The following is a 15,512-nucleotide window of genomic DNA, read 5'->3' on the forward strand; positions in this document are numbered from 1 at the left end:
GATGATTTCAGTGTTGGCCGTCTTTAGTTTAAGATGTCTACAGGAAGTCTACAGGAGGTTAGGAGAGATGTCAAGACTAGATATGTAGATCTGAAAGTTATCTACATAGAAATAATAATTGAAAAATTGTTTAGAAGAAGAAAAGAGGGCCCAGTTCACTGTTGTGAAAATCTAAAGAGAGTATCAAGGAGAATAACCAAGGAAATTTCAATAGTGGGAATCTCAGGTAACCAGATATATTGATGGAGCCTTGTTAGTTTTTGGTTTTTGGTGGGGGAAAAAGTGAAGCTGAGATGTGGGCAAAAAAGAAAAAAGCACAACCATAAAAAAAGCCAAGAAGTGGCATAAGTATTCTGGCAACACTAGAAATAAGTAAATCTTTTCAGAAGGTAAATATGTTTTTGTCCCGGATGCTGCAGGTACATACTAACCCTTTGTTTCGTTGTGTTCGTCTGCATTTGATGTTAAATTAGACCTCAGCAGTTAGAATGGGTTTAAAAAACTAGGTTAAAGAGTGGCTCGCTTTCGAAAATACTTGCACTGTTCATTCATTATAATAATATGTCATTGTAACATTATTGTGTATACACACTGCCTTCTATCTTTTTTTTTTCCCCTCTTACATCCAGGACTGAAAAATAAAATATTTTAATTCATTTTCTTGTTCACTCATGGCTTGTTAAGAAGGGGTTAATTAAGCCCAGGTTTTCTGATGAGGTGTCAAGCAAACACCTTTCCCAGAGATCTCAGCCAGCTGGAGACCTGAGGTACTGGGGAGGGGTTCAAGGCGAGCCCACTTGGACTGGGAAGCCTTTCTATGAGCAAATAACCTGATTAGATTTTCTTTCGGATTGGAGCGGCTGTACCACGATGACCTCTGGCTGGGATGTAAACTAGATTGGGGCGGGTAGTGGGAGAGGAAGGCTCTTGACTCATCAGATAAAGCCAGCTTAGCAGGAAGGTTCAAAAAAAACCTAGAAGAGGAGGAGGAGAAGAAGGAGGAGGAGGAGGAGCAGGGGTAGGAGCTGGAGCTAAAGCTGGAGCAGGAGCAGGAGGAGCAAGAGCAGCAGCAGCAACAGCAGCAGCAGCAGCAGCAGCAGCAGCAGCAGCAACAGCAACAGCAACAGCAGCAGCAGCAGCACCTACAGCAGAAGCTGCAGCAGCAGCCGCCGCCGCCACAGCCACAGCCGCGGCAGAACAATAACACCAATTAACACCAAGTGGTGGCTGAGAGAATAGAAGGAATCCAGACTGGGAGAGAGAGAGAGAGGCAGTCAGGCAACTAGGCAAGCAAGCAACCCACCCAGCAGTCAGGCAGGCAGGAAGGAAGGGACTGGCTGGAGCCATGGCCGGAGACAGTGATCAGACCCTTCAGAACCACCAGCAAACCAACGGAGGGGAGCCTTTTCTGATCGGCGTCAGCGGAGGCACAGCCAGCGGCAAAGTAAGGGGGTTCTCGGGTTTTTTTGTTTTTGTTTTTTTCTTTTTCCCCTCCACGTTTCCAACTCCTTCTTAAGACCCCTTTGGTCTGGCTTCCCCTCCCCCAGGCGGCGCGTGTGGCTGGGGGAGGGGAGCTGTGCTGTGTCAGTTGCAGCAGGGACCGCGTGGCTCTTCAGAACGCGGTGTATCTGTTTCCCCGGCCACGTTCCAAAAGAGATACTTTGGCTTCCATTTGCATCGGAAGCTCTCTTTTGCGCCCCCGGATTTGGGGTACCTTGTGAAGGCTCAGGAAAAAAAAAAACCTGTAAAAGGCTATAGACGGCATTAGGGCTACTGAGCACATGCCCTTTTCCCTAGCGCTAACTCTTGGCCAGGGTCGTATTTTGGGGGGACGTTTTTTTTAAAATGGATCCCTTTTTTAGGGGCATTTGTTTTTGGAAAGCCGATGTTGGTGAACCAGCTCAAAGAAAGATCTTTTTTGCGCCGCACACATGTTCCTTTTCTCTGGGCCTTGCATTAATCCGAGCGCCAGAGCTGTGCAGCCCTGGTGCCATGGGGCGGAGTGAGGCAGGAAGCTAGCCTGGGAAAGCTGCTGTGGTGGCGGGAATGGGGGTGGGCGAGTAGCGAGACTTGGCTTTTTAACCTGGGTGTGATTGCAGATTTTGAGGTAAAATACCAACGGGGCCAGATGTATGCACGCCTGTGTGCAATGGTAGATGAAAAATTGCATTTAGTGGTACCGGGTTTCCCCCTTTCTTATTAATATTCCTAATTTCAGGAGGAAACCTGGTGGCCTCCATGGGTAAAGTTGCACACGCCACTGCCGGGTCTATTTTGTCCTGCAGTTGCTTTCTTTTATCTCTCTGTGGTGCTAATTAGGAAGAGGTCATTGCTTACATACGTCTATTAAATCCGCGCCAAAGACCAGCGGCTGGCTTTGTTTTATCCAAAAGGTCTGAGACTTATGGGAAACAGCAGTTCCCCAGCCACGGCCACCAGATTGCGGGTTCTGCAGATGAAGAAGAGGGCTTTACAGATGGCTCACAGTTTGTACCCTTAACTGTCTTTTAAGATGTGGCTACTTGTTTCCCCCACAATTTTTAACTATCTCTCAACTTCATTTGCAACAATGGAACCCAAGGCTGGAGTCTCTTCCATGTGAGTGCTATAGTCTAGTTTGGGTAGGGGCCGGACGGCGGGCTCTGATTGGCGCCATGTGCTGTGAGCAATGAGAGTGTCACTCCTTGGTATGCTTCACCAGTAACCCCTCCTCCCTCCATTTTGGTCTTTCATTTTTCCTTCCTAGAGTGGAGATAGATTTCTTTGGAATTTGGGCTCCTAGGCTTGGGAGCAGTTGCTGTTGAAGAGTTGGTGGGTTCTGTTAGTCTCTGCTCTTTCCCAAGGCAACATTTATTAGAGCCATTCCTTAAGCTAGCCCTGAGGCCCGACTTCACTAGATTGAAAGGAACACTTTGTACTCTTTTCACTAGAGATTTTAGAATTGTGTACCGTCAGGACTAGGGCTGTTAAAGATCCTCTAGTCCAACCCTTTCATTTTACCTATGAGGAAATTAAAATTCAGCTGAGGGAATAACCATTTTTTTTTTCTTTGTTTTGATTCTCCTTGCAAATTTAGTTTTGCTTTTGTGACATAATTAGGCCTGTATAGTGGAAACACTGGACCTTTGATGTCAAGCAACTGATTTGGAGAATCCTAGATCTAGTAATTATTTCACCTCTTAGCCTCAGTTTTTTTTTATCTTTCAAATGGGCATATTGATGTGTGGCATACCTCCCTCAGGGGGCTATTGTGAAGGAAAACACTTTTAAAATAAACCAATTATTATTATCTTATAGAAACGAGAATTTGTTATCTTTAGAATATAGTTTTCACTTTGTATTTTCATATTTATAGTTGTGATGGGAAAAGTATCCTAAATACTACCTACCTACCTACCTAAATCCACTAAAAATACATGCAAAGCCAGGAACTGCCTTTGTTAAAAGTGGATAGTACATCCTGGCCTTTTTAGTGATTAAAACTTGTTCAAAAGAAGAAAACAAGTATTTTTTATCTAATATTCATTATATTGTATTTTTAATGACTAGTTTGCATTTATTTTTATCTTAGTATCTTTCTGCCAGGGAATACAAAGATGTTTATAGAGTATGAATCTTTTGAATCATCTAGTTGAAAGGATACAAGATGGAGCTGGGAGGAATAAGGAAAAAAGTTTGGAAGATGGGCTTTTGGAAGAAAGGAGCCTACATTGGCATTTTGGTATAGTTATATTATTTGGAAGAATGAAGAATCAAAGCACCACTATTGAGGGGGCTGATGGAAGTGCTTATTTTTGGGTTTAAGAAAACCTTTGTAAGATTCCTCTTGGGTAGGGAGCACTGTGCTAGGCCTCGAGGCAGAAAGAAAGTTTGTGTGGCTCCATACCTGCCTTCTTGTATAGTCAAATGGTCCATGGAAATAAGATACTAACCTGGGTAATTATAATTAACTACATAATTAATAACTGGAAAAATGAAAGGTTACCACATAAGAGAGAAAGGAGATTTGTAAAAACAAGCGCTGTATGAGGTCTGAGATAAGGTGGGGGATGGGAAGTGAAAGAGGGAGTGGAGGCTTTGGGGGAAGGTTGAACCCCCTTCTGGCTTGCTGGAGGAGGTGCAAGTATAGGAATTGCGTTTGGCTGAGGAGGGAGGATTGGAGCTTGTTTCAGGCACAGAATTAGGCTGTGGGGACCGGCTTCAGTTAAAAAAAAAAAAAAAAGACTAAGTGTGAACTAGGAGTTTGGAGTTCCCAAGGAAAGTTGCATAAAACTAGAGTCTGGTTTGCAACACTGTAGCACTATTTTATTAGTTCTTATCCTTATCTAGGCCCCACTGTGAATGGACTTGGTCTTTTCATGTTTGTAGTGTGGCTGTAATATCTCAATGTTGTGACTGTCTTTGGCGCAAGTATTTTATCTCAGAATAAAATATTTTGGATTTTGAAGGCAAAGGCAGTGGTTATGGCTCCCATGTCCGTTTTCCTCTTCCAGATTCTTCCCTTTATTTTAGAAATTAATGCCAGAATTCCAAAGTGTCTGTCAGCAGGCAACAGATCTGTGTTCAAAAATCCATAAGAAATTCATGTTACTGAAGGTGACCATAATTTAGTTCATGTGGTAAGGTTTTATTAAAAGTCTACTATATGCTACATAAGGAGATAAATAATTTTAATAAGAATAGGAACTTCAGTTTAAGATTTACAAAGAATAGAAGTCGTTGATACTAGCCATTACTATTTTACTTCAGTAGATTCTCTTAAAAAGAGTTGGCATTTCTAAAATGCTTTATCGTTTATGAATGTTTTAAACATTTTATGTATCTTATGTGACCTGTGCAATAACTCTGTGAGGTAGGTATTGGCAAGTATTGTGCCCATTTTCCAGATGGGGAAATTGAGCCAGGAAGAAATAGAATAACTTACTCATAGTCACATTTTCAATAGTAGAACCAAAATTAAAAGCCAAATTTCTTGGGTTCTATTGCTTCCCTGTCCTTGTGAAATCTCAACTCAGGATTACTAAGTTGCATCAGACTCTTTTGCTTCTACTTGTGTAATGTTGAAGAGAGCTAGAGGAAATCACAAAACCATGTTGATTCCACTACAGATTTGTATTATCTAATTTCAGCTGGACTTTCACTGTAGTCAAGTAGTTCCACTTTTCCATTATTGATTCCCAATCCAGCTTACTACAGTAGCTATTCTAAATCTCTTCTCAAGTCACCCCACACTTCACTTAGAAAAAAAGCCTGTTCACTGATTCTTTCTTCTCCCCTTCTCATCTCACATCACCTACTGTTTACTTTTTTATTCTAGCCTGAGAAAAGTTGACCTTTCTCCTTGCCAGCCAACCTGTTTATGTATGGCTTTGATCCCCAGCCCACCCCATCTTCTCACAGCAGATTGACCCAGCAGTCTATAATTCATTATCTTCCTGTTTTCCTTTTTTGCTATCTGCATACTAGCCACATACATATGCAGGTGTTCCCATCATTAAAAAACTTCTCCAGATCATGCATCCCTATTAGGTATGGACCTCCAGCTTTCTTCTGTCTCGGCTAAATTTGAAAAACTATCTACATGTGATTTATCCACTTCCTGTTTTCTTTTCGAAACTCTTTGAAGTCTGTAAATAGTTGAAATAAAATTTCACTAGTCACTAGTGATCTTTTAATTGCCAAATCCTTGGTCCTTTAATCAGTTCTCATCCTGCTGACTTTTTCTTTCTTTTTCCCTACCTCTCCCTTCTTCCCTTCCCCCATGAATTTTTGTGACAACTGCTCTTTTGATTCTCTAATTTAATGATGCTTTCTCTTAAATCTCCATTTCTGGATCTTTATGTCATGTTCACTACCTGGTAGGGATCTCTCAAGATGATGTTTTAGGCATTCTTTTTCTTTACTCATTTGGTAAATTCTCTCTGTTTCTCACTTCTTAAATTCACCAGTTCCCATGAGTTAAATTATTTTTTTTTCTTAAAGCTTTTTATTTTCAAAACATATGTATGGATAATTTTCAACATTCACCCTTGTAAAACCTTGTTTACAAATTTTTTTCCTCTCCTCCACCTCCTCTTCTAGGTGGCAAGTAATTCAATATAAGTTAAATGTGTGTAATTTGTCTATACATATTTCCATAATTATGCTGCACAAGAAAAATCAGATCAAAAAGGGAAAAAAATGAAAAAGAAAACAAAATACTAACAAACAACAACAAAAAGAGTGAAAATACTTTGCTGTGATCCACACTCAGATCCCACAGTCCTCTCTGGGTGCAGATGGCTCTCTTCATCATAAGATCATTGGAATTGGCGTGAATCATCCATGAGTTAAATTATTATCTGTTTAAATGATTCCCAAAACTATATATCCAACCCTCCCTCCTGTGCTTTAGTCCCAACTGGATTTCAGTGGACATTTTAAACTAAACTAATTCATTCAAGGAACAAACGTTACAGAGGATCTAGAGTGCCAAGGATACCAAGGGGGCAAAAAGAATGTCTGTCTCTGCACTATAGGAGCTCACCATCTGATGGGAGAGGCTAAAAGACTATATACAGGATACATTGGAAATAAAAGGGGGCAGGCACTAGTATTAAGAGGGACTGGGAAAGGCATGTTGTAGGAAATGGGGTTTTAGTTGGGCTTTGAAGGAAGCCAGTGGGCTGAGATGAGGAAAGAGAGCATTCTAGTTTTGGGGAAAAGTCAGTGAAAATGCCAGAACTGAGAGATGAAGTGTTTTGTTTGAGAAAGAGCAAAGAAACCAATGTCACTGGATTCCAGAGAATATGGAGGCAGTGTAAAATGTAGGAAGACTAGAAAGATGGGTAGGTAGTGGGTATAGGTGGGAAGGGTAAGTTATAGAGAGCTTTGAATTATAAACAGAATTTTGTATTTGATCTTGGAGGCAATTGAGAGCCTCTGGAATTTATTGAATTAGGGAAGTAATATGGTCAGGCATTAACTTTAGAAAAACCCTTTGGCAGCTGAATGGAGGATGAATTAGAGTGGGGAGAGATTTGAGTAGACAAACCCAGCAGTGATGTATGTATTAAAAGCCCAAAACAGACCTCATTTTCATTTTCCTCAAAATTCCTAATCTGTCATGATAGCTCTTCTTATCATCCATATTTAATCAAATTCTAAATCTTGTCATTTATTTCTCCATAATAACTGGCTTATTTGGCCCCTGCATTCCATGCACAACCACCATTTTCAAATTCTCATTGCCTCTGACCCAGGATTATTACAGCAGTCTCTTCTTAATAGGGTTCCTTGCCTTGTGTTGCTCCTTTCTAATTCATCTTGCCATAGAACTGCCAAAGTATTCTTCCTCATGGGCAGATCTGACCCTGACACCCTGTTTCTTGCTCCCTCCTTAAACTCTAGTGTCTCTCTACTACCTCTGGTATCAAATTAAAAATTCTTCTGTTGGACATAATACTTGGCCCCATCCTGTCTTTCCCAGTCTCCTTCACATTCTGTGGTCCATATTAGTCTGCTTGCTATTCTTCCAATCTTTTATTTCCATGGCTTTCCATTGTCTGTTTTCCCTGCTTGGAATGCTTTTTCTCCTTATTTCTGGTTTCTTTCAAGACTCAGCTCAATCAATAAAGGCCTCTTCTAGAGGCCTTTCCTGTGCTTTCCAGTTGCTAGTATTGCTGCCTTTTCTTGTTGTATTTACTTTGCATATATCTTGTAGTTATATATGTATGTTGTTTTATGTATGTGTCATACATTTACATATATATGTGTCCGATATCTATGTTGTATGTAAGTTCTTTGAGGTTGAAGATTATTTTTGCTATTTTCCTCTAAAGTGTTTTGGCACATTAAAAACTCTTGGTAAATGTTAGCTGATTGTTTTTCAAATGAAAATTGATGTGTTTGGGGCAAGTCACTTCTAGTTGTATGGGTGAGGAACCTGGGAAGGCTGATTGGAAGATGTCTCATTTAACCTCTTAAAAGCTTGAGTAGGTGGTAGTGGGTTGAAGTAAATGGGTGGGTAGAGGTAGACATTTTGGAAGAATAGTTCTTTATGTGAGAGTCCTTAGAAGAGTGCTTAGATACTTGCATAGTTAAAAGAAAAACATAATTTAGAATAATGATGTTACCATGTTATTGAATCAACAAGGGAATATTAAGTGCCCTCCAGATGCTAGGTAAGTCAACAAGGCCCAGATCTCTGGGGAGTTAGAATACAGTCTGAATTTATAGCTATATGGGTAACTAGGGTGGTACCTTAGAGAGATTACCTGGTCTCGAGTCAGGAAGATTCAAATCTGAACTTGGATACTTACTAGTGTGTGAACTTGGGCAAGTCATATAACCCTGTTAGCTACAGTGATGAGCTGGAGAAGGAAATGGTAAACCATTCCATTTTCTTTGCCAAGAAAACTGCAAAAAGGGTCACAGAATCAGTCATGAATGAACAACAGGCCCAAAATGTATAGGAATATAACACACACAGTAAAGAATAGTTACTGTATCTTAGGGTTGAGGGTATCTCTTAGCAGGTTTGATTTGATTTGATTTGATTTCCCAAGGAATTTTTGTGGTTGAGGTAAGTAAGGTGATCATTTCAGGAATGAAAGATAGATAATACCAAAGGTTATAGAGATAGAAGGGGGAAGTATGTGAAAGGAAATAGCAAGATAGTCATTTTAAGTCATAATGTTGGAGAGAGGAACTGTATGCATTAAGGCTAGAAAGGTAGAATTTGTCTAAGTTGTGAAGTTTTCAGTATCAAAGGAGTTGATACTAGAGATATTGGGGAGTCACTGGAATTTAAGGAATGGGTAAAGTGGGAGGGGGAAAATGACAGGGTCCGACCTGTTTTTAAGAAAATAATTTTTACAACTGTATGGAAGTGAATTGGAGAAGGCATCCTTAGGTTTGGATGCTATTTATTACAGAAATCCAATTGATTAAAGATTTGAACTAGAGGGATTGCCTAGTGAATGAAGAAGTTTGTTGTCATTCCTGTTTCCTTATGCTGTTCACTTTACAGATGAGGCAAACTGGATTAAGTGACTTGCCCAAGATCAAGAAACAGCACTAAAGTTATGATCTAGTCATTACTGGAGATCAATCAGTTAGCACTTCTTAAGCTTAAGTATAACTAAGTTCCAGACTTTGTGCTAAGTGTTGGCTGTGATTAGTACTGTGTAGAGAATGATGACAGTAGCATTTACAGAACACCGATAGCGTTTGACCTACACTTTTGAGCCTTTCTAGGTCCTATTGGATTGATAAGACTCAGATTAAGTGTCTTTTCTCTTGTTATATAATTGGAAGTGGTTCGTCCATGATTGGAACCTAGACCTTTCTGCCTAGATCTGCTGTTGTCCCTAAAAGAATCTTGAAATCTAAGGGAGTCCTACTCCTGAGCAGAAATGCTGTTACTCAACATCTGAAGACTTTCATTGACTAGGAACTGTGTCCTGAGGCAGCCCCTCTCACTTTTAAACTGTTTTAATGGTAGGAAATTTTTACTTTTCATTTGGTTTATGAGTCCTCACTTCCACCTGATGTTTCTAGTTTTGCTGATGGATGAACTGACTGACTGTTCTTTAGGGCCAAGCAAAAACCGTTCTAATCTTTCTTCCAGATGGCAAGTTTTGACTTACTTGGAAGCAACTTTTATTTTCTCCCAGAATTTTTTCTTCAGGCTAAACATAATCATTTCCTTCAGCAACCATGTAAAGTGTGGCAAAGATTTCCAATCCTCTTGCCATTCTAGTCCCTCTTCTTATAGGATTTATTTTGTCAAAATCCTTAAATTTCAGGTCCCAGAACTGAACAAGGTATTATAGATTTGCTTTGACAAAACTGAATTGCACAATTGACAAAACTGTTGCCTTCATTTGGTAGCTGTTTTACTCCTAGACCTGTAGGACTTATATGAAACTCCCATGATCTTTCTCAGTTGAACTGCTGTTTATTCCCAAATCTGGATTTTATGAATAGCACAAGACAAGAGGAATAATGTGTGTCATCCTCTAGGTGACAATGAGTAGGTAGCCACTTCCTGGAACTCTTTAAGCTGAGAGTCCCTTAGTTCTCATTTCCCTATTCCTAGCACCTTGATTCAGCTCTCCAGCCTTGATATGATTGCACGCTTTGTTCACCTTCCATATTAGGAACTTGATATATCATATGACTGGCCCTGGAAATTATTCCTTGGCTTTCCTACAGGGAGCTCACAAGAAAGTAGCCAGTGGAAGATTGGTATATAGCAAGAACTCTTCATCAGGTCTCTCTCTACAGGTGCCTTAATGAGACTTCTCATCCTACCCCATCCCAAACTCTGATAGATTCCATGCATCTGTTAACTTGGCTGGGAAAAATTATTATACCTTTAGATTCTTAACTGAAATTTAGCACTTCCTCCAATTTTGACTCGGCAATAAAGAATATTCTGAGAAGTACACAGGTTTCACTTGATTACCAATTGGGATTTGTGAAATAAAAAAGAAACTTTCTACAAGAACTAAAATATTCACTGTTGCTTCTGGGAAAGGAAGAATATGAATAAGAATTAAGAATAAGGATTGTGTATATATACACACAAATCCACTCAGCTTTCCCCCCCTCCCCCTTAGGTATACTAAGAAATGACATTTTTTTTTCAGGGACCAACTAAATTTCATTTCAATTTCATACTCTTTCATCTTAGGCTGAATTAGGATGTTATGATTATAATTGTTACACCCCCTTACTCTTTTGACTTTGGTCAGCTTGCAAACAAACTAGGTGTGGAATCTTTTAGACCTGATGCCCTAGATCTCTTGCTTCAGTTTGGCAGAGCACTTGAAGGAATTCTAACTTTCCCTCTTAGACTCCAATACCTTTTCTAATGTGGCTATGGCAGTGTGCCTGAGGGTGATTTTTTTTTTTTTTTTTTTGGCCAGGCTTCTGGTAGCCTTTCTGTTTCTTACCCTCATTAACTCACCCCAGAGAATCATACTGTTTTCATCCTTCCTTTGTATGTACTGCAGGGCTGGTACACAGATCACTGTCTCCTATTCAGCTCTATGGGCTTTTGAGGCTGTAGAAGAAGAACTAGGGGATCAAAAGGAGCATTCCAAAGATTGGTCCTCTCCCTTTGTATTTGGATCATAGCTGTGGGACCTTGGGACAAATCACTGGATCCCATTCCTTATACTTTGACAGGGTTAATTTTAAATGAACACCACAATCCTTGCAAGACTGGGCTCATGCTACATTCTTCTTAACTGGCTCATGATTAATGTGGTTGTACTTTAAAAATATCTGTTTTGCCTAAGAGCTAGCAGACTCATACAACTTCAGCTGTCATCTCTGTGACATCTCCATTTCCCATGGGACTTCTCCATCAGATCCCTGAGGCAGGTCCCTCCCCTGTACTTTTCAGCTTTCTTTGACATGCTGTTGTTTCCCTTTCTGTGTAAGCTTCTTGAGGGAAGGGACTATTTCTTTGTCCCAAATAGTATCCATTGTAACTTTTGAGGTCCAAGGTTTCAGGCTCATGTCTCAAACTCCTTACAAACATTGCCCTTCAGTAGGTCTTACTTGTTTCTCAAAGTTAAACAGCCAACACGCATTCATTAAGTACTTTCTGTATGCCAGTCATAGTAAATACAAAGACAAAAAAATTGGAGTTGCCCTTTAGGAGCTTATACCAAACTCAAAACATGTTTAGCCTCTAAGTTCCCTTACTTTTGTCAGTGTTGTCACATTTATCCTGGCTCCTATTTTTTTCACCCTTTCCTTCCCTTCTTCCTAAATCCTCCTACTCCAGGTCTATCACTTATTAAGTCTTGTCATATTCTGCCTTAGCAACGTTTCCAATGCTACCAATCTCATTTGGGAATTAGTTTACTATCATCATTTTGAACAGTTAACAATAGCTTCACTCATAGGTCTTTCCACTAGCACTCATCCTTCCAATCCATCACTTCTTTCCTTCTCTAATTTTTTTCCACTTAATTTTGCATGCATCTGGTACTGTTGTCACTTCCCAGCTCAAAATATTTCCTTAGTTTTCTATTGCCTGCAGGTAGATAGGACATTGGGAGAGTGAGGACTTGGTTTCATTTTCCATCTCTGACATATTATTAAGTGGATTTGAATTCAGATTCTTCTATGCCACTTAGGTGCTCTATCCATAGCAATAATCAAATATTTATTAAGTACTTACTCTGTGCCAGGCTCTGTTCTAAGTGCTGGGGTTACAAATATGAAAAAGAAAGACAGCACCTTCTCTCAAGGAGTTTATGTACAAAGAAGAAAAACAGCACATTAAAGAAAGCTGAAAAATGGAGGGGTAGGGGAAAGATCTAGTGGAGGGGCCAAAATGTCTAAAATGAAGCTGGATGGGAAATATGCGAAGCACATAGGTTTGCTTCTTCTCTTTGCCTTCTGCAGTATTACTGTGAGTGCCTTCTTGGAGCTTGTCTATAGTTAATGCTTAGAGACCATTAATCGACTAGAAGGCTTGAGAACATCATGGTCAGGACTTCCTGATCATCCTGGGTGGCTGTTTTTTCATTTTGCTTTCCAAACTTCCATTCACAGTTGACTCGAGCTGCTGCTGTTGCTATATGGTGTCTTAGCTGAGCTGGTGCCATCTGTAGAAATCTGCTCTGACTAACCTGCCTAGATACTAATCATCTCATGTTTAGCTAGTTTGTTAGTCTGGCTTATTTATCATCATTACTTTCTCCTCCCCATTCCTTTCCTAGGCAACAAACTGCTGACAAAGCCTTCATATCCCCTCCTTGATGAAAATTCCCTAAGTCTCATTTCTTAATTGGGTTAGGGCAAATTAATTCTATCCACCCCTGGCAACAAAATGAATTGTTTTCAGCTCTTGTTCTTAGCAGCTAGCAGTAGGGTCACAGTGGGGTCATGTAGATTCCCACTGATAAGCAAAAAAGACATATTCTGTTAACACTCAGGTGGGGTGGATAGAGCTGGTATCTACTGGCATTGCATTCTTGCTGACATAGCATATAAACCTAAATTTACTTATTATAACTTCTACCTGTTGCTCACAGTTCTGGGGCCAAACCTTCCACATACTAGTCCCTCAAAGAGCTGAAAAATAAGAATTCCACCACAGTGCAGTGGGGAAAACATTGCATTGAGAGTGAGAAAAACTAGGTTCAAATTCTAGTTCTCTTTCTGATTCTTGTGTGGGATGAAGACCAGAGGAACTCGTGTAAAATGTCTCTCAGTTCCAAATTGTTGAGACCTATGTCTTTTCTTCATCCCCATTCCCTCAGTTGAGTCTTCTAAATCTGATATAATCTCAATGCCCTTCACTATCCTTTTCCCCTTCCTCTGATTATTTTGAAGCTAATCACCATCCTTCCTAAAATGTGGTTCCCCAATATTGCATAGAACACTCTAGATATTTGCTGCCTAGGGCAAAGTACAGCATGACTACTTTCAGATCCTTAACTCCATGTCATTTTCTTAGAGGATGTAAATTTGAAGGGATTGTTGCACTTTTTGTCTTGGTATTCCTAGCATGGTTTATGGCACATAGTGGATGCTTAATAAGTGCTTTTTGACTTATTGATTGGCTACTTAGCTTTCTTGGCTGCTGTTTAATGCTGTTGACTCAATTTGTAGTCTGCCCTTTTTTTAGTTGAATTGCTGCAGCCTAGCTATGCCTTCTCCATCTTGTGCTTAGGTTTTTTTTTTTTTGTTTTTTGTTTTTTTTTAAACTAAGGTAAAAAAACTTTACATTCATTCCTCGTGAATTTGATCTTATTAGACTTGGTCCAATGTTCTAGCCTCTTGGGGGTATTTTTGGATCTTGATTCTGTCTTCTCTTTGCTATCTCTTTTTGTGTTATTTGCAGGTGTTGTTTTAAATAAGGGTTTGACAGAAATGTCAACAGCATCTGGCCAATCAAGAGATCTTTGGGTACTCACTCCATTAGAGCTCTTTCAAGTTGTCATCTAATCAAATCAATTAATTTTGAATCCAAAAAAACTTTATAAAAAGGACTTTCTAGAACTAATAGTAAATTGTTTTTATGTGCACACATGCATGTACGTGTGCCCATGCCTATGTACATATGTATGTATGTACATATGTATGTGTATCAGGATTCTTGAGAGCTCTCACTAAACACTGTTTTTTTAAGTATATCCATGATCTTTCCTGTGAAAGAGAGACCTGGTCTCTAGTTCCTACTTGACTAACTAATTTTGTGAATGCTTAAATGTCTGGGTCTCTGTTTCTTCAAAAGTGATGATTTTGAAGTTTTTGCTGAAATAATAAGCTTTTTTTTTTTTTTTTTTGCCTGAGTGACTTGGGCAAATCACTCAGTTGTAAGCTACTTCCCTCTTTTGGCCCTCAATTTCCTATCTGGAAAGTAGGTTGTTGAACAAAGCTTCTTAAATTATGGATCTTCATCCCATATGGGGTCAAGTAACTTAATATGGAGGTTATGAAATTGAATTTGTGTATGTGTATGTGTGTGTGTATGTGTGTGTGTGCGTGCGCTGAGGCAATTGGGGTTAAGTGACTTGCCCAGGATCACATAGTTAGGAAGTGTCTGAGACTGGATTTGAACTCAGGTCCTCCTGACTTCGGGGCCAGTTCTCTATCCACTGTGCCATTTAACTGCCCAAAATTAATTTATTATTAATAAATATTTGATTTGCATAGCTTTTTTTTTTTTTTTTAAACCCTGGGTTGTAGAAACATTTCTTTGTTTATTTATTTATTGTTTCCCACAAATGTGGGATAATGTGTTTATTGTTTCCCACAAATAAAAACACAAATAAAAAATAAAAAGCTTTTTATTTTGTGCATTTAGAACTCAGAACAATGATTGGAAATTGTAGGGAGGCAGATTTCATCTCAATAAGTATAAAGACAAATTGTACTTATTCCAATTTAAAAAAAAATGATATGATATGGGCTATATTAGTATAATGAATTCCCTATCATGAAAAGTCTTCCCATATGCTGAAAGACGATTTGTCTTAGATTTATAGAGTTGAGGGATTTGTCAACTTGAAGATCCTTCCTAACTCTATGATGCTTCAGTTTTATGGTAATTAAAGATTTTCCTTTCCATGATGTGTCTATCTCAAGGAGAATTGGGAATCATTTCTTTAAATCAGAATAGAATGGCTTTGTGAACAGAGAAAATCTTAGAGGATTGATTGGCTTGCTTGTTGTAAACTCTTCAACCTAAGTTACAGAAGTCTTACTGTCTTCCTCTTTCTCTTGCTTCTTCCATCAACATTACAGATAAACCATGTCTTAGAGAGGTTAAAGAATTGTCTCTGGTTTTGCATCTGTGGTAGAGCAGAAACTATAATTTAGATCTCTTGACTCAGTTCATTGATCCTTCAAGTGACCATATGGTCTCGTTCATTTACCTGTCACACACTGATGCTTTTATAAAGGGCATTCTTGAAAATACAAAGTTCTATCAAAAATGCCTTTATCACTTAAAGCAGTACCACATCTGAAAAAGGCACCATGTATTTTATGAGAACCTC

General features: G+C 39.3%; 1 protein-coding gene across 1 annotated transcript in view; it reads left to right on the forward strand.

The window, feature by feature from the left end:
* Positions 1-1,128: 1,128 nt before the first annotated feature.
* UCK2 (uridine-cytidine kinase 2) overlaps positions 1,129-15,512 on the forward strand; it is an 82,459-nt gene continuing 68,075 nt past the window's right edge. The window contains exon 1 of the mRNA XM_003767379.4: positions 1,129-1,444. Coding sequence (XP_003767427.1) covers positions 1,346-1,444 — 99 coding nt within the window. The 5' untranslated portion in view covers positions 1,129-1,345. The remainder of the gene's footprint in view (positions 1,445-15,512) is intronic.

Source organism: Sarcophilus harrisii, chromosome 4, assembly GCF_902635505.1.
Source record: "Sarcophilus harrisii chromosome 4, mSarHar1.11, whole genome shotgun sequence".
NCBI classification, from domain to species: Eukaryota; Metazoa; Chordata; class Mammalia; order Dasyuromorphia; family Dasyuridae; genus Sarcophilus; species Sarcophilus harrisii.